The sequence below is a fragment of the Peromyscus leucopus genome, chromosome 10 (genome assembly GCF_004664715.2).
Source record: "Peromyscus leucopus breed LL Stock chromosome 10, UCI_PerLeu_2.1, whole genome shotgun sequence".
NCBI classification, from domain to species: Eukaryota; Metazoa; Chordata; class Mammalia; order Rodentia; family Cricetidae; genus Peromyscus; species Peromyscus leucopus.
This window is the reverse complement of record NC_051071.1, coordinates 31889858-31910200: the sequence shown is the minus strand read 5'-3', so window position 1 is coordinate 31910200 and position 20343 is coordinate 31889858. Positions and strand designations below refer to the sequence as shown.

At 39.0% G+C, this 20343-nt stretch overlaps 1 protein-coding gene across 1 annotated transcript in view; it reads right to left on the bottom strand.

The window, feature by feature from the left end:
• Window positions 1–1624: 1624 nt before the first annotated feature.
• Cpeb2 (cytoplasmic polyadenylation element binding protein 2) overlaps window positions 1625–20343 on the bottom strand; it is a 55747-nt gene continuing 37028 nt past the window's right edge. Inside the window, 6 exon segments of the mRNA XM_028892934.2 lie at window positions 1625–1968; window positions 3726–3907; window positions 6277–6391; window positions 6533–6651; window positions 12353–12442; window positions 13533–13703. Of these exon segments, the coding sequence (XP_028748767.1) occupies window positions 1741–1968; window positions 3726–3907; window positions 6277–6391; window positions 6533–6651; window positions 12353–12442; window positions 13533–13703 (905 nt within the window). The 3' untranslated portion in view covers window positions 1625–1740.

Genomic DNA, 20343 nt, shown 5'->3' with positions numbered 1-20343 from the left:
TCTCTTTAGAGTCAAAAATCTTAGTTCTGCATTAAAACAAAACAAAAACAAAAACAAAAACATTTACCATTGTGGGGTGCTTTGCTTCCACCGCAGAGTAACTCCTGCGTTATCAACACAGGGCTAGCTGCGGTTAGGATGCTCTAAAGAGGAAAACCACCACGAACGATGTTCTAGGTCAGAACTGTGCATGTTTCCATGCAACTCCCTCAATAAAGAAAAAAGAAAAAAAAAAAACTGCAAGCAAAGTCATTACTGAAATTCCTTCATCAAAGTTTTAAAAAAGCAATTCTTAACCATTAAGAATAACAATGCTCCATGCAACAGTGACCCCAGTTTAGACAGAAGACCCCATATACATAGGTCAAACATGTAAGCAAATTTAAGCCAGATTTCACCATTGTCTTAAAGGTAAATTTTATGCAACTAGCCATCTGTTATATTTTCCCATCTCCATTTTGACTTCACTAAAGTTCTGTGTTCTTCTATAAAACCCTCTTTTTAAAGTATGGGCTTCTCATGGGTCTCACATTCGGTGACTGGTTAGCAGTGTGCTGGCCATCTTTGGTTTTTAAAGGATATCTTAACCATGAACTATCAAAGGGGCTAAAATCAACTTTCTTTAAATTTCCTGTGTTTTTCTTTTATTCAATCTTTTATCTATACTATATCACTGCACATGAATTAGAACCGCACATCACAAAATTGCACAGGGATTACAAATATTACATCCAGTCTGCATAAAATCGAATTCCACTACTGACCAGATCACAAAATGGCTGCACTCTCTAATCTAAAACTAATTTGCATATTGTACACATGTAGGACAACATTTTTAACTTGAAGTCACAATAATGCATGCAAGTTTGCTTTTTTGTAAAGAAACAAATTTTATAATTTGTCCATGCTACCTAGATTCAAGAGAGCTTTTTGAACATTTGCAATACCTCACCTCATTAGTTAATGTCCTAGTGCATGCATATGGTGGACACAGGTTAAGTAAACATGCATTGTTTCACATTCTAAACTATGGCAGTTTCGGCCATATTGTGCTGCCTGCATTTCATCCGCAATGCAGTGTGTCTCTAACGTTTTTCAATCCCGTATTAATAGGTGACATTTACACATAACACCTATATAGCAGCAAAGCTAATACAGCTTGTGATTAAAAATGTTTAAAAATAGCTAATAAATCAGATTATCTTGAGGTATTATTTCTTGCAAGTCAAAATGGAGAGCAACAAAATCAACCCTAATTTTTAGTTTATGTACACACTGAAAACAGCAACAATAAAAATAAGCATTTGTAGCAGACATATTCCATCTTCACTATTATTTTGCTACCTTTGGTAAAGTACTGGGGCAGATCTTGAAGTTAAAAACCCATGTTAAGAAATAAGTGCACGCTTCACCCACTATATAGCAGCAGACTGTGTTGCCCCTACGCAAAACATTCTCATATCTAATTTTAACTTTACATATAAAAATAACTTGGAGAAAATACAAAAAAACATTTTATTTTAACATGAAAATATCACAAAAATTAGTAAGCCTGAGATGTAGGGTTTTGGTGAAAAACAAGAGGCTTGTAGTGTTTTGGCTGCTGATAACGATGCATGTATTGAGAGCTGGGTGAGAAGCAGAAGAATGCACTTATTTCTTCTGCAGGTCAGTATCTTCAGCACAGTAAGCCACATGCACCCTTTCTTTCCTTGTTATACGGAGGCCAGTTTGCTGTACTTAATTCCAGCGAAAGTGGATCTGACGCGGACGATCAGCACCTTCCTTCACCAATGGCTTATGGAACTCACGTCCTGCACGAGAGTGGATATTTGCCCAACAAAACTCACAGTAATACTGCAGGCAAGTGACATTGGCACAAAAAAAGGGGGCAAATTTTCCACCACAGCGTGCACCCTGGCATTCATCACACATCTGGTCATCCAGCACATATGGCTTTACCTCCACCTAGAAATAGAAAAGACCTCATTGGAGTCTGCTTGAGAAATCAAAATTTGGAATGATTTTAAATGTTTATAGTGTTCTAGAGAAAAGGAGGAGAAAGTAGCGGTGTCTTAGGGAAACCATTCCCCTCCAGAGGAGGGCAAACGAAAGCCAGTTTGCTTCTGTGCTGACTACATTTGTGTATCATGTTTCATGTTCATAACGGGCTGCGAGCTGAAGTGGTTCAACACTAGTTCACTTATTTCAACATATTTCGTTCAGAGGTCACTAAGTGCTATTTTACTCTATTTTCCAAAGAGAGGGGGGAAAAAAACTTTTACAAACTAAAGATTTAAGACGTTCTCCTCTCACTTTTGTAACACCTGTATGCTAGCATCAATACCTTCAAATTGTAAGCAAAACTCATAAGGGGTTATCACAGAAGACAGACTTCTCAGATTTCTCTCTCATTCTATTATCATCTGTAAGCTGGAGAAACTCAACAGCCACTAAGATGCAGCAGCTTTCTCTAGTGCAGGTCAGGGCTGCACCTTGCTTGCAGTAACTGCTGCAAACAAGCCACAACTGTGGCTAATCTGATCCAGGGCATGTGCAGACGTCTTTATAAACTCTTAAGAAATAATGCCCCCCTGGGAAGGACTGATTCAGCCAATGATGTCAGGTTTGAGTTGGCCCTAAGCAGCAGACTCTCTTGACCTGTTTCCACATCTATGTGAGAACGACCGACTGTTGGAGTGTGAGACCTGGGGAAGGCTCACACTGTGGATCAGTGTCAGCTGCTTTCAGCTACTGCAGCCCTGCTTCCCTGTAACTTATGAACATCCCAGGCTGCTGTCTCTGGCTGACTGGATGGGGTCATTGTTTTAGAATAGTTAGTTGTGTGTGAGACTGGTATGTAAATGAGTAGCTTGGTCTCCTATTTTAGACAGCAATGAGAGCTCATAAGTATTCAACAGGATAACTTCAAGCTGTCATTCACCAGACTTCTATATATAGACCCAATCTATGCTACTAATGAACTAATGTTTCCAATTTTAGGTTAAATGACTTACAGAAATAGTGTCTGAATTTTAGTTTTTATAAATGAAAACTCACTCTTTTTTTTTTTTTTTTTTTTTTTTTTGGTTTTTCGAGACAGGGTTTCTCTGTGTAGCTTTGCGCCTTTCCTGGAGCTCACTTGGTAGCCCAGGCTGGCCTCGAACTCACAGAGATCCGCCTGCCTCTGCCTCCCGAGTGCTGGGATTAAAGGCTCGCGCCACCACCGCCCGGCCCGAAAACTCACTCTTAATTAGCACTTCCTGGGGACCAACTTCTTTAACAAGTGCTTGTGCACTTGTGAAGTTCATTCAGTCCTCAACATACCAGGAAGACTAACTAGAACTCCTTCCCACGTTGGAAGTCAGGAAAAGCGGCACAGAGAGGGCTGTTTTCCTGAGATTACAGAACCAATGGCAAACACCAGGCGTGGTCCCAAGCACTCTGTCTTGGGCACGAGCTTGCATAAACTGCCTCCACAGCTAGACAGATAGCTCAGACTTAGTGGCTGATAAAATTTTTTGACATGGCTTTAAAATCACATCTATACTTATGTCTCTTATGTCTCAAGTTTAAAGTACAACAAGAAATTTGTATTTCAAGGATATAACGCTAGGAGACAAAGGAAGATAAAAGTGTTTGAGTCATATTATTAACTCCTTATGGTAAAAAGCACCTACAAGTACTAAGTAAGACACAGATGACCCCCCACTATTGTAACTTACACGCTTATCAATATCACCATGCTGAAGCTGAACAAATCGAGCACTGATGGCAGCGATGTAGCTCTGCTGATTGGAGAAAGCAACTCGCCCAGCACCTTTTGGGTATTTTAGTTCTGGATCCGTATCAATTCCAGCGTAACACACGCCACCATACAGCCGGTCCATGATCATAGCAAGTTCCACTTCAAAAGAAAAGACATTCACATTGAAGGTGAGAAGACAGTAAATCAACAATTACCAGTCAGGAGAACACTAACACAAAGCAGCTGTTAAGAAAGCCTGGGAGCCAGAGCTTTGCACAGGCTGGCAGGCATGCTACCACTGAGTTCCATTCTCAACCCCACAAACAAAACAAAACAAAAACCCCAAACCACTTGCTTTCTGTAAAGTCATTAATTACCACCATAGCACTGGCTAATGACCTGGGATAGAAATAGTTTTGTGTTCTATTGTTAAAATCCAACTCTTTCACACGTACAGCCATCTCGTTCATTTTCTTTATGGCAGGACAATCCCTCCTCTCTCCCAGAGTTCAGCTTTCCTCTCATACTCATTTCAACAAGCATGGGTCTTTTTCTTCCTTAAGGACAGTCCTTGTCTACAAGAAAATCTTTTTTTTTTTTTTTTTTTTTTTTTTTGACAGAGTATACAGGTTGGAAGGGAAACACAGTGGTGTGAGGGAGGCCAGACCAGCTCAATCACCCTGGTGACCAATGGGTAACAGATTTCATAGCCAGATTGGCCCCATATCTGTCTGAACAATCTTTAACGATCAGAGTATCACCCTGTGACTGCACTCTAATTGATCTTTTCAAAATCAACTTTCCCATCTTGTAAGTCCACTGTCCCATCTTCCTGCTGGCAGCACTGATAATTAGCATAGATAATCTACTATTTTGTCCAAAAATATTTTTCCATATGACTTGCACGGTATTTTATTCTGCTGATAGTTCACTTCACTGATGACTTCTTAGTCTCACTTTTCAATGTCAGAACACCTTACGTTTCAGTCTTTGTTCCTTTGCCTGCCTACACTTGGGTTTTGGTGATCCCAGTCTATATCATGTATTTAAATACCATCTGTGTACCTAAGCTCCTGATTTTGTGTCTGATTTCCTCATAAAGCAACTATTACTAGACTATTTCTTGTGATACTGCAACACACAGCATGCTAAAAAAGGCTATACATGAACACGTTATTCCGCTATTTAATGAAACATAATCTGATGAGTTTTTGTTGACTCAATTGTACAAACAGAATTTCTGCCTCCATCCTTCACTTTCACTATACAGATAATCTCATAGACTTGCTTTTCGGAACATAGTGAGAACCCAATCCGTCCACTTCCATCAGGCAGGTCTGCTTTAAAAGCTAGTATCATTTTTCATTTGGTTAATGGAAACAAGCTTATCTGCTTGTCTTCAATCCTTCCTCTCCCATTTATTTCCAAAACATTAGAAATAATTATTTTTTTAAACACTATACTAGATGCCACATGGTTTAATTGAAATTTCTACTTGAGACTTCATAACCCAAACCACAGTCTCCTTTAACCTGCCCTTCCTTTGCTGTTTCTCACACTATTTACAAGCCATCACCAACCACCCAGCAGCTTAAAGCTGAAACTGGAATTCAACTTTCTATTTTCTACCTGAGTATTCAATTATCTGTTTACCTGGTTCTTTCTCCATTACCACCACCAGTCCCTGTACCTGTACCTGGCCTACCGTTATTTACTCACAGCTTCTTCTCCTTCATGAATCATCAACTTATCTGATCTTTCAAAAAAAAAATTTACATGATTATGTCTCTCTTTTGCTTAAAAACTCTCTTGCTCTGAGGATCAACATCAATTAGTCTATTAGACTTGCATGATCTAACTTCTGTTGATTTTTTTCCAGTATCTTTTTGTATCTCTCCCATCACTCTATGCAATCCTAGGTCACCCACTCTATGCTTTATACAGTCCCTCCATAAATATACCCTGCTGCTCTGCACTCAAGACTTCCAAATATGCTGTTCGCTTTGTCTGAAACACACTCCTCACAATGCTCCTATTGTCCAAACTCTCTTCAGTTTTTATCAGCTTAAATATTTTTAAGATATCACACCATAGTATATTCTAAATATGAACATACATACATTCACACATATATGGATATATGTCTATAAACACACACATTTCTCTTCCCAATCTTTTCTCTTTGAAGCAGTTATCACATTCTTTGAGCGCTTACATGTGTGAAGTTAATTCCTATCTCCCCAACTTGAGGAGGCTGCTTTCAGAGACAGCAAATCACCAGCACCTTCAGATGGTGTGACACTGCATAGCATGCATATGTAGTAAACACCCACATTTGTAACTACAGCCTACTCGACAGCCTTCAGGTTTTTGGTTACTAGTTACTGAGAAATAGAACTTTGGAACTCATTCCTTTAGAATACTAATGTCAGTTAGTAACTCAAATGTGGAAAAATGCCTACTTTCTTAGACATCAAAAATCAACAAGAAGAGAATACAAATTTTTCTGACTTAGGGATTCTACTTACCAGCCCTTAATGGCCTAGGAACACCGCCAACAAAAATTGTTTTTCGGGGATCCAAAGGCTGAGACCCATCCATGACGAAATCACTATCACTTAAATTCCAAGGACGGATTTGAACCTATAGAGAAAATTACATTTGGGCTTATTCCTTTTACTGTTTAAAATTTTTAATGCAGTCTTAATTTTTAAAACAGTAATTTAAAAATACTGTTTTACAAACCTGCCTTTATAGGCCACAGTTCACATGGTGTTTACTTACAGGTTTGTCCTTGATAGTAGGGCTGGAAACACACAGGTAGAGCTTTCCATCTTCTTCAATGCAAGCGTCAATGAGTGCCTGAACTGAGCTCTCTTCTTGAAAGAGGAGGAATGCATAGCCTACAACAATCATACAAATGATGCAGCATGTCAAGTTAAGCAGCCTGACCTCAATATAAGTACTGTTTAAAGAGACATAAAGCCCACCAAATAGGTGTGAATCATTCTGTTTCCACAGGAGAGCACAATATCCCATCTCTCTCTCTCTCTCTCTCTCTCTCTCTCTCTCTCTCTCTCACACACACACACACACACACCTCTGTGTATGCATGTGTGTGAGTGAGTGAGTGAGTGAGGTCAGCCAGTCTCAGGAAAGCTGCACCTTCAGGTTGACTATACAGATCTATGAAACATTCCCATTTACAGAAGGAAAGACTGAGGTTAAGTGACTTGTTCACAGCAAGTGGTTGAGCAGTTCACCCTCAGGTCAGCTTCAAGGTATTGTAATACTATCTACCAGTGACACTTTTCTTCATACTAGAGGCCAAAGTCTGCTCCTAGAGGGATACTCTGGTTTCCTAGAACCTTTGAAACAATACCAGGCAAGTTGCCTTATAGAAGTTAGAACGAAACATGTTCTTCTTTAAGAATGGTTTAGAATTTTTCAACCACATCTTAACATGGATGAGCAGGGAAACACCTCTTTCAAGCTGTTTAGAGACTGTTTAGACTGGAAACTTGCTCTTGTCATTGTCAGACTTTGCAAACTGTGTCCTCCTCCCACTCTTCTGTGTGAACACCAAATGTCAACATCCATCAAGAAGCATGTATGTAGTAGGTGGGGTCCACACTTATGTGCTGAGCTTTCTATATGTGGTCATTTCCAGTGACTGACAACAGCCCTGACAAGGTCCTATGGTGGTCTTCAAGTATCACAGTCCAGTCCAGTGAAACAAGTACCTCTCCCCGCAAGTTCATGATCAAGCTGACTGTGAAGTCAAGCTACGCTCAGAACTCAAAGAGCACAGTGCCCTGATGTAGTAAAAAGTGCATCATCTGATGTCTTTGTATAAAAAATACCTGAAGTTGTTACACAAATCTGCACTAAATAAAAAATTCCATAGATAAGACTATGCAAGATTAAAAATATACTGAAATCTTTTATAATTGCTAGGAAAATTATATTCTTGACAACATGAAGAGTAGTTTTCTTTAAGGAGTTAATTTTGATATAAACTAAATTTCAAAGAACTATAATTATCCTACAATAACCTAACTCTAGACCAAGATACTAAAATACCACTTTAAAATGAGTATTTTAGCTGGGCGGTGGCGGTGGCGCACGCCTTTAATCCCAGCACTCGGGAAGCAGAGCCAGGGAGATCTCTGTGAGTTCAAGGCCAGCCTGGGCTACAGAGCAAGATCCAGGACAGGCACCAAAACTACACAGAGGAACCCTGTCTTGAAACCTGCCCCCCCCAAAAGACTATATTTTAAATTTGTGATATTTAATATTAATATTTTATTATAATATAATTTAAAAATACCTTAACCTTCATATTTTAAATTTTTAATAGTTTGCTACTATTAGGCAAGAGACACCTATTACCAAAATTAAAGATTATAATTAAATTATGTCCCTAATCTAGAGAATGCAAATTATTAGAGATTGTAACATTTGTACAAACACACTCCATATAATTTTTGTTAGAATTCAATGAAGTAAGCTAATGATCATCACATAAGGTAAATGCTGCTTGCCACAGAAGAGCTAGGCTCAGGGTCTGAGAGCTCAAGCCTCTGATCCAGTAGCAAGGTAGATTTGCCAAATAGATATCACCTTATCTATGTTTCCCAACCATGGGAAATGCTCAGAGGTGGATAACCCTTGAAAGAACCGAGTTTGGACAACACTGGTCAAGGACTACAATTAAAGATAATTTCATCAAAAATTATGATTTACCAGTGTTATCTTTGTTCAGTTTCAGAAAATAAACACTTCAAAAGTTACAGTAACAACGATGGCAACAATGGCATTGAGGACAACTCCTGTTTCATTGTATACTCTTCAACTGTCTTCCTAGGTCACTGTGCCTTCTTTTTACACAGGCAAATGGAGCATGTGAAAACCTGAACCTGTCTCCACCAAAACTCATTCTGAATTCTTTCTAATTTATATCTGTTGCTTGGTACCCATGGAGAACTGGGTCCATGACTCCCCTCAGACAGCAAAGAATGCTCTAGAGTCCTTACATAATAGCATATAACCCATATACATTGTGCATACTTAGCTTATGTCATCTATTACTTACAATACCTGACAAAATATAAGGTAGACACACAGTTATTGCACTGTTCTTCTTGGGGAACCAGGTAAGAAAAACAACCAGTGAAGCCAAAAAAAAAAAAAAAAAAAAAAAAAAAAAAGCTGCCCCTGCAACATTTTGGCTTGTGTTTTACTAAAATTTGTGTGTTTTACTGAATCTGTCTATGAAAGGAACCTGAAGACATAGTTCAATTCCTGCCTGGAATTCTCTTCAAAACCTTTACCTACCTAGAGTACACAGTAACCTTTGCATTTGATCCCAAACTCGGTGAAGCTTTTCTGAAAGTTAAAGTAATTTTTCTACATTGTAGGATTAACTGTTGTTTATATCATTTGCTGGGTAATTGCCAATCTACGAATTATTGATAGAAAATACATGTATTTCCGTAGTTGGTTATGTTTGTAGAGACCATAGAAATAAACTAAGAGATATATTTTGAACACCCTGTTGCAACTGTGAGTGCTATGGAAAAGACACATACAGTGTAGGGAGCTGGGATGGCCTATAAGGAAGAGAAGTTGACGTCATCAGGTAGATTCCCAAAGTTTTCTGTGAGCAATTAAGTCTTAAACTGACACACACACACACACACACACACACACACACACACACACACACGTCCTGCAGCAGTGTGGACTTGGAGGAGGATGAGAAATAACAGAAGCAGGAGGGAGATGTGAGATCAGGTGGGACGGATGGTTTAGGAACCGGCTGTGCTTTCAGAGACTGCTGTGGCTGTGGCCAGACCTCAGGAACAACAGACAGAACACTGCACTGCAGGAGAGTGGCTGGAGCAATCCAGGTCGGGGATGACGGGAGCTTACAGGTGCCTTATCTGGACTTGTTAATCCTCTCAGCCCGGAGAGTATTTTTCTAGATCTGTTTTAATAATACTAAACTAAAAGTTTTTCAATGTATTCTTTACTCACTATAGACAATTTGTCATTTGTAATTCTGAATGAGGAGTAACATCAGTCCTTCTTTGCCCTTTCTTCCCATTGTAGGGAACATAACCTCCTTTTCCCAGGAAATGTATCCTTGATCACATGACTTGTACAGGAACACAAGCATTGCAGGGACTTATCCTAAAAGTAAGTAATCCAAGCAACTAAATTTCCTCCTCGCATTTCCCTTTATTTTTTTGTTTGTTTGTTTTTTGTTTTCGAGACAGGTTTCTCTGTGTAGCCTTGGCTGTCCTGGATCTCGCTCTGTAGACCAGGCTGGTCTTGAACTCAGAGATCTGCCTCCCAGTGCTGGGATTAAAGGCATGCGCCAGCACTGCCCGCCTGGCTTATTTTAGTTGACTAAAGCAGCAGGTTTCCTTGGAGCAAGCATCCACATGTGGCCGTTGCTGACCTCTCCTCCAAGCCCTGACCGCTTGTCTGTCTGCTCTGGGCCCACTTAGCCCTCCCTCAGCTTCACCTCACTGTGCTCCACTGTCTCTCCTTCGCTCCCTCGTGCCTCCTTCCCTTTCTATGGCTCACGGCTCCTTTCTGTTCTCTGACCGCTGAATACACTCATTTCCACATAAATACAGAGATGCTAAAAATTAGAAATTAAGATCTACATATGAAAGAAACAGATGGCATTTCTCTTTCTTGCTCTGAGTAACCTCACTTAATATATTTTCTACTTTCATACATTTTCCTGAAATTTTGACAATTTCATTTTTCTTTATGGTTGAATTAAAGTCTACCATGTACTTGAATGCCACATTCATTATCTGTTCATCAGGTGAGATGTAGCCAGACTGATTCCACTTCCCACCTTTTAGAAACAGAGCAGCAGTAAACAGGAATGTGCGACCTGTCTGTGAGGTTTATATAGAGCCCTCTGGGTACGTGCCAGGCCGTGCTACAACCGGATCAAATGATAACTCTGTTTTTTATATTTTGAGAATTGTCTGCACTGATTTACTTGGTGGCTGCAGTGGATTTCTGTCACCAACAGTGAGTGAATAAGGGCTCTTCTTTTTCATATCCCCACAAGCATTTGCTTGTTTTCTTGATGACAGTCATTTTTTACTAGGGTGAGATGGAATCTCAGAATCTCAAGTAGTTTTAATTTTATTTCACTTCCTAAGTCCATTTCTGGTTGGGTCATGTGCTGTCTTTGGGTCATGGTCTGTTACTCTGCATTCTCTCTATAGACTAGGTACTAATCCCATGCTGCGGGTATAGTTGTGAAGATTTTGCCCCCATTCTGCAGCTGTGGGCTGTCTCTTCACTCCATTGTTTCCTTCACTGTAGTTTTTTTTCATTTCATTAGGATAGGGGCCTAATTCCTGAGCAACTGGAGTCCCACTGGGAAAGTCCTCATCAATGCTCCGAGCTTCATGATTTTTTTTTGTAGCAAGATTCTTAAAAGTTCTTATTAATAAAATCAAACCCAGAGCCAGGTATTGGGATGAACACTGGAAGGTCAGAGAGACAGAACAAGCCACAGCTAACCTCACCTGGCCAACTTCTCAGCTGATCTTGTTTCCTCAGACTGGCAGCCTCTGTGTCCTCATATCTGAATGGCTCTCAGCTGAACTGTGCTGCTCAAAACCTCAAAGCTTAACCAGCCAAATGTTTAACCAGCCAAATGCTTCTAGTTTCTGGTCCTCACGCCTTATGTACCTTTCTGCTTTCTACCATCACTCCCTAGGATTAAAGGCTGGCTTCCTGGGATTAAAGGCGTGAGTCACCATGCCTGGCTGTTTCCAATGTGGCCTTGAACTCACAGAGATCCCAGATGGATTTCTGCCTCTGGAATGCTAGGATTAAAGGTGTGTGCTATCACAGGGTTTCTCTGTAGTTTTGGCGCCTGTCCTGAATCTCGCTCTGTAGACCAGGCTGGCCTTGAACTCACAGAGATACGCCTGGCTCTGCCTCCCGAGTGCTGGGATTAAAGGCATGTGCTACCACGCCTGGCCCTGGTTTTATTTTTATAAAATGTAAATGAATCACTTCATATGCATCTTGACCTCATAGAACAGAAAATAAGTTTGAATCCATGCTATTTTTGAATAATGCTTTAGGTAGAGAAATATTCAAACATATATTCGTTTAAATTTATAAAATTATTAGAAAATTATGAGGAAAGTGTATCAAATCTTATGACTCCTAAACAGCTTCAAGTAAAAGTGGAGTGGTTCTTAAAATCACTCTGTCTCACTCAACTCAGGCTAATGGTCTCTACAAAGGCTAACTTTTAAAAGGTTTATTTATTTATTTATTTATTTATTTATTTATTTATTTATTTATTTATTATTTGTGTGTATGTGGATGTCAGGGAACAACTTTTTCCCTTCATATGGGATCTAGGGTAGAACTCGGGGCTGTGTGGCTAGAGCCTTTCCTGGACAACCCATCTATCTCCTCAGTCCATAAATCATTAGTATTAAATTAAAGGTTCTCATGGTCAATTCTAAGAGAAAGCCCAAATAAATAATTGATATTATTCCTTTTTCTCTCATACAACCTTGCAAATATTAGTAAAAAGCCTCTTACCTTTTGGTGGAAAATAGGATTTGCTTTCTGCTTTATGGGGCCAATCTACTACCAAAGGTCCAAATCTTCTGAAGCTGGCAGTAATCTCATCTTAGGAAAGTACAGAATGTGCATCACAAATTAGTTCTAATGATTCATTCCAAGAAACCCTGTACTTCTAAGTATTTGGAAGATTTAATGTCTAAAGTGTCAAATACCTTAAGATTAACTCTAATGTAAAAGGAAAATATGTCTTTATAAAAACACAATATAAAATTTAACTATTTTAGTCAAATAAATTCATTTTAAAGCAGCACCCTAGTTAGACTAATGTATTCAATGTGAATTCTAGTATTCTGTAGGTCACCTGAATACTAATGGCTTTGTAGTATACCCAATCACAACTAGCACTAGGCTGAAACATGTCATTTTTATCAAGTAAACTAAAACAGCTATTGATCATGTTAGGATAAGGTCTACTGAAACAAGACTAGCTATATGTCGGTAAAACATACCAATGCTAATAAAAGCCAAGTAATTTCATTGACACTCAAATATTATAAGTTCAATTTCAATGATATACTCTATGTTAAGTTGATGAATATGCAGAATACATTTGTAGATATATGAACCATAATTGAAAAAATTATCCAAATGTAGCAAAATATTCTCTGTAGGCTATTAATGAATGGGTAGATTTCCCATGGCATTATAAACATAGTTTAAATATTTTTTAATCTTTACCTTAAGTTACTTTTCTATATTATTATTTACAAACATTTGCATAGTTCTAATTTCTTATTTTATTTTCAATTTCTATTTCTTTATTGGATTTTTTACTGTGTTTCTGTATCTTTAAGTAAATTGATAAATTTAAAGAAATTTAATCTTTGGTTTTTGCACACTGTAGATGAGAGTCATAGCTGGTTCCATTTATTGCACTGTGTATGTGTGCATGGGAGTGTCATGTGTACGTGCTACAGTCACACAAATATTGTCATGTGTGTTCTGCATTAAACACTAGGATATGAGCTAGAATATGGAGACCTTTATAAAAATGTTCAGTGATGATTTGCATATGATAAAAAACCCTCTAAAACTTAAAAGTACTTGTTCAAATACTTGTTGAAATACTTCCATATTTCAACAGCTCAAAAACTATTTTTTATTGGGTTTTGTTTTTAAGGCAGGATGAACTTACCTTCATCAATATCTGGAGGAAGCCCACCAACAAAAACTTTTCGAGAAAAGCGTTCTATTCGCTCTCCATTTTGATGGGCTGAGTAACATGTGGGTGAGTTTAGAACACCAACTTGATCACTGTGACCATCGTCCAATAAGCTATCGTCTATTGGAAACAGGGAGGATCGGCCTAAAATATAAGGACAAATACAAACTTAATCTCATATCGAAAATGGTCAAACAAAGGCAAGCATACAAATGTCAAATTGAAAGGGTTAGACATTAAGGGGACACTGTCATAAAAATGAATGGAAATGCAGACAGTACAATGCCAGGGTTCAAGAGAGAAGTGACTGCAAGTATGACTTAGAAATAAACAAACATTGGGCTGAGAAGTGGGTCAGGAACAGATGCTTGTCTAGCATAGATGAGACTCTAAGTCCAATCCCCAGCAACAAAAGGAAAAGAAATAGTCACATGACAATACTATAAGCACAAAAGAAACAATAAATCTACTAGCTCATTCCAAATGTTTATAGATAGCAGCAAGAGCCTGATGTATAGGAAACAGGCCTGAATGTGTAACTGTGTGGTGGTAAAATGGAAACAGCATAAGTTAAATAGGTAAGAGGACACCATGAAAGAAACGTAACAGAAAAACTCCAAGAAACTAATTAAGATGCTATAGTAAGCAGCAAGCCATACTTGTCTGTAAGGTCTTGGAAATAATTTATCCCATGTGACAATCATATGACTTTGTAGAGGGGACTTATGCACATGTGGAAGGCACAGAACAGCATCTTAGGATTCTAGTTCCTATGTGAGCCCACTCTTTAGGAAGGATCCCTTTACAGGGCATGATCTTGTTCAATCTTGTCAAGCAATGCTGATGCCCTGTATGCTCACACAAATGATCCAACAATAAATAGTACCCTTGCCCTCACGAAATGTACACAAAGGCAAGGTAAGATCGATACATGTAGGGATGGTATATATCTCTAAGAAAGCCTCAAAATGCTTCAAAGGAAGTAGACTAGAGGAAAGCTGTAGTGTACTGAAGACCATGGTAAGTTCTTGAATCTCCAAGGGTGCTAGGCAACACCTGACTGAAACATGCCAGACAGAATAAAAAAACGCCCTCTGAGGTTAGCAGAATTTACCCTTCTAAGAAGACATTTTATTGCGTGGGTGGGCAAAAACAAAAACAACAAACAAACCAAACATCTAGGTGCAGGGGCCCCAGCAAGAATGAATGTACCTGTGACTGAGGACTGAGGAAGACAAGGGAGCAGCTGAGGGGAGGGGAGGCTCCAACTACAAGAAGGGCAGGACACAAGGATGGGAAATGAAAGAGAAACAAGGGACAGGAGGGAAGCAAAGACAGTCACATGCTGACTGAATATGAACAAGTGAGGGTCAACACCGGTCCAAGGAAAGGACCTGGGTGAAACCGCACATAAAGCTTCAAGTGCTGACTGGGTGCTCAGAAACAAACCCCAGGAGAAGGTAGAAACAGAGTGCGGAAAAGAAAGGGAACGTTCTGTCAAGAAAGAAAAGGATTTGCAACCTCACTGACAAAGACGCCAGAGGGCAACGAGGAGGGCAGCTCCTTGGCAAACACAGAAGGCATGGAACTCCCACCACAGAGAGGACAATAAAGAAGGAGAACCCCAAACAGCACCATGACAGAAATGGCAAAGAAAAGTCAGGAGGGAAGAGGGAAAGGAACAGTTAAACAAAATGAGATAATTTCAAAAAATGAAAACTCTGTTTGAGGGTGTCCTGACATTTGATGGTAGCAATTTTCGAGAAGCTGGGTGGCTGTCACATGTTGTGATATGTTGTATTGTACATGCTTAGTACATGCAATACAGATATCAAATAAAACCTAGTCTTCAGAAATTTATTAGAGAAGGGAGAATGGAACAGTGCAGACAAGCTGTTCTTTGAAGATTAAATCAAGGATACATTTTTTTTAGGACAGAGACAAGAGCACACATATACCTTAATCTAGAAATAAATACTTATATAAAATATGATTAACATGTTACCATCTTGAAATATGTGACCCACGATGATGTGATATAAATAAAGAAAATTAGGAACATGGCATCTAGTGGAGAACTGGATGGGGAAGAAGGGGCGAGCTACATACCTGTGACAATAAGCAAGCCAGTCTAAAATGGAGTCCCCAGGAAGAAAAGCCACATCATGCTAAAGATTCTACAAAGCTGACTGAAGGAGCGTGAAGAGCTGGAATAGCTTCCAGGAACCCCTGAGCTAATACCGTGCGTGCGTGCGTGCGTGCGTGAGTGCGTGCGTGCGTCAGACAGCATCTGAGACCTGCAGCAGGCATCTCTCACTTGGCTCTACCATACCTACTGACATTAAGGAAAACTAGTTTTTTCTGGTCAAGAAGATGGAATCTCTGGTCTGGGTGGAGACTGAACTCCACACTACCCAAAACATAAACAAGTTAATCCAGCTGTGCCACCTGGCTGAGTCCACCCCTCAGAAGGGTGGGTTTACTTCAAGTCACACCACACAAAACAGACTGCTGGAATAACCAGCCTTTTAATGAGATAATCAACCTCTCCTTCCCAGAACCTCTTCCCCTTAGTACCCCTTATAACATGTCATTAAGTTTGGCTGGGTCTGTGCAGCAGACTCAAAGGTGTAACTATTTCATTTTTTAATTCTTTTCCCAATGCTTGCCAGACTCTTAAGTATGCTTTTCTGGTACTCTGGGCTTCCTTACTCTTTCTCTAAAGCTTCTGTCCCCATGAAGTGCTTGTCCCCTTAGTGTTGCCTTAACTAAAGGTCCTGGCTATTTTCCTTCTTTCCACTCCTCTCCCTCTGGGCAGCTGCTGAGATTGTAGCTTGCCTTCCCTGAGGGCTTTCTTTTAAATTGTAATGAAATTGACTTCTTTGAATAAACTTTGTTTTTGCTTGACTTTCAAAAATTTTTTTTGCCTTTAAATTCTTTAATCTTAAAAACAAAAACAAAAAAACACCTCATTCCTGTACCCCTACAAGGTACCATGGCCTCATTATTCCCACTACTTTATTTGACTTTCTTTAGTTCTGTGACTATGAAAGCCATATAAAGTCTTCCACACTGGAACATATCAGTTGAGGCAATCTGAACTAGTGTTCCTGCACTGTGGCCATTCCCATTTGGTTCCCAAATGAACTCTCTCTTCTTCCTTTTGAGGTGAAAACTGTGTTTGTTGCAGATACTCACTAGATATATGTTGGATATAAGCATATAAAAATTATAGGCCATAACAACAGGAAGAAAGAGCCTACAGGAAACAGGAACTACCCAAAGATGAGTTCAATTGAAATAAGATGTTCTGAAAGAGACCCATGGTGAGTAACAATTTAAATTTCTAAATTTCTGTTATCAGAAATAAGGGCCAGTGAGAAATAAATGTCTATATTTTGTGATCAATGGAAAAAATTCAACATGAAATTATAGGTCAAAAATTCTTTCTCTGAAACACTTGGGACAGTAATGTTTCTTACTTTGCTATTTCTTAGAATTTGAATTTTCAGATTAAAGGTACTCAACTTGCCTGTTCCCTCCTTCCCTCCCTTCATCCTTCCTTCTTTTTTTCCCTCAATAAAATGACCACCAACAATATCCACTAAAATTAATAATAAATTGTGAATTAATTGCTCAACTCATCTTACTTTAATTGAATAATTATACATTTTAAGAAGAGTAATATGAGTAGGGAAACAACTGCCTAGATTTTAGGGAAATTAAAATGACTAATCCAAATGCTGGACTGAATTTAGACATGCTAATATTTTGTAAACAGTATCATTTTGAAGTATTTTTTATGCAAAATTAGCAGGTCATAAATACAATAAACAAAACTCTAAAAGACTTCTATCTCGGGGGAAAAAAACACAGATCACAAATATTTAGAATCTAAACAAGAATAAGAGATGACCTAAAGAGACTTAAGATTTTTCTGAACTGTAATGTGGTACATATACTTAAATGATAAATGCACTGCAACAATACTAACTGTCAATCGGTAACTGAGTACTGTATGTACATATTGTATAATCCATTAACTAAAGTTCAGCTGAACAAAGGATGCAACACAATGGCTAAAAATACTTCACATATTAGCCATACACATAAGAATCTTCATTTCTAGAAAACAATGATTGCTTTCTTTCAAAATGTCATAAAAACAATGAATTGTAAAACTCACTTGAAAGAGTAACAGAACATATAGATCACTGATTTAAAAATATAAGTAAATGAAAAGAAAATCCAAGTTTATCTTATTAGGAAAATGCAAGCTGGATGCACAATGGTGCTGGTATTAATGTTGAGGGCTGTTTTCCCCCAGCCCCATCTCATCCACCTGTGTGGACAGCATGTGTGTAGCACATATGCACACATGTCATGGAAGCTGATGTTGATGCTTTGATTTTGTTGTACTTGATTTTTCAGATTTTGAATTTATTCTAGAATGTAAGAATAGACATTTCTCAACATATCAATGAGGGGATTTGGAAGAGAAAAATGTTTGTACAAATCAATCGATTTATAGATTGATTCTAAACATGATTTGATTTATATATATTGTCTCCATGATTTTATTTATAGAATGTTGTGAAATTTTAAAAAACACAGAAATTTAAAATTAATGGGAATCTGAATATTCTTTCTATCTTCTAGAATGGAAGCAGTAAATACCCTCCATTGTGATGTAAATTTTTTCAAAAAATTATCAAGACAGTAGAGGAAGGTTTAAGATTGATTTACCTTAAGTACATCAATTGAACAATCAGTCACTTACCTGGTATGTTTCTCCAAAGAAGGAAAAAACATCCACTAACTTAATGTACAATGGTTATTTGGAGATATTTTGCCGCAATAATAGTTTGCCTCTTTTCTGACAGGAGATGAAGAGCTGAAGAAATCAACTCTAAGCTAGCAGTTTACATCTTTAAAAACTTGATCACTAGGTGTATTTGCCTTAAAATGAAGTTGATTGGAACTTTGTTTTCTTTAAAGATTGTTGTGGCAGAGTACAGCTTGTAGAATAGACTCTTTGGGGCTGTAATTAAGTTTTACAAGCAGTACACTCTGCTACAACTACTCAGCTCTGCTATCATGTAGCTCCAGGGTGACCAAAGTAGAAAACTAACAAACAAACACAGTAGATAATGCCAGTGCTGTTACCAAATCTAAAAGCTGTTCAAGCACAGGAGGCTGTGCCCTGAGCCATGGCCAGCTATCCTTCTATGTATCTACTATAGGGATGCTTTGCATGCTTCAGAGGCTCTTGCCTCTTTGGTAACTATTATAATTACTTATCAACAGTCTCGCTTATGCAGAAGGCCTAGCCCAGTTCCATGGAGGCTCCACAGGTGTTGGTCTAAAGTTCATGAGTTCCCACTAATTTTGTTTGGTTGTCCTTGTGGGTTTCCCCATCATGATCTTGATGCCCCTTGCTCATAGAATCGCTCTTCTCTCTCTGACTGGACTCCTGGAGCTCTGGCTGGTGTTTGGCTATGGATCTCTGCATCTACTTCTATCAATTACTGGAGAAAGGCTCTATGATGACAGTTAGGGTATTCACTGATCTGATTACTGGGGTAAGCCAGTTCAGGTACTCTCTCCACTACTGCTAGTAGTCTAAGCTGTGGTCATCCTTGTGGATTCCTGGGAACTTTCCTAGCACCCAGTTTCTCCCTATCCTCATAATGCCTCCCTCTATCATGGTATCTCTTTCATTGTTCTCCCACTCCATCCTCGTTCCAGCTTGACCATCTTCTTCCCTGATGTTCTCTTCCCCCATCCCATACCCTCCATTGCCCACCCCTCATCCCCAGTTTACTCATGGAGATCTCATCTATTTCCCCTTCCCAGGGTGATCCACACATCCCTCTTTGGGTCCCCCTTGTTAGCTAGCTTCTCTGGAGCTATGGATTGTAGTCTGGTTATCCTTTGTTTTACTTCTAGGATTCGCTTGTGGGGGAGTACATACCATGTTTGTCTTTCTCAGTCTGGGTTACCTCACTCAAGATGATATTTTCTAGTTCCACCCATTTGTCTGCAAATTGCATGATGTCATCGTGTTTTACTGCTGAGTAGTACTCCATCGTGTATATGTATCACATTTTCTTAATCCATTCTTCAGTTGAGGGGCATCTAGGTTGTTTCCAGGTTCTGGCTATTCTGAATAATGTTGCTATGAACATAGCTGAACATGTGTCCTTGTGGTATGATTGAGCATTCATTCCTTGGGTATATGCTCAAGAGTGGTATAGCTAGGTCTTGAGGAAGACTGATTTTCTGAGAAACTGCCATACTGATTTCCAAAGTGGCTGTACAAGTTTGTACTCTTAACAGTGGAGGAGTGTTCCCCTTGCTCTCAATCCTCTCCAACATAAGCTGTTATCAGTGTTTTTGATCTTAGCCATTCTGACAGGTGTAAGATGGTATCTTGGAGTCATTTTGATTTGAATTTCCCTGATGAGTAAGGATGTTGAGCAATTCCTTAAATGTCTTTTGGCCATTTGGGATTCCTCTGTTAAGAATTCTCTGTTGAGCTCTATAGCCCATTTTTTAATTGGATTGTTCATTATTTTATGTCTAGTTTCTTGGATTCTTTATATATTTTGGAGATCTTGTGTAGCTTGATTTGCTTAAGGGGTTGCCTGGCAGTAGGATCAAGATCCATCCCTGCATGAGCTGGCTTTTTGGAGTCCACCACTTATTGTGGGACACCTTGCACAGCCTTGAGGCATATGGGGAAGGGCTTGGACCTGCCTTTACTGAATGCACCAGGCTCTGC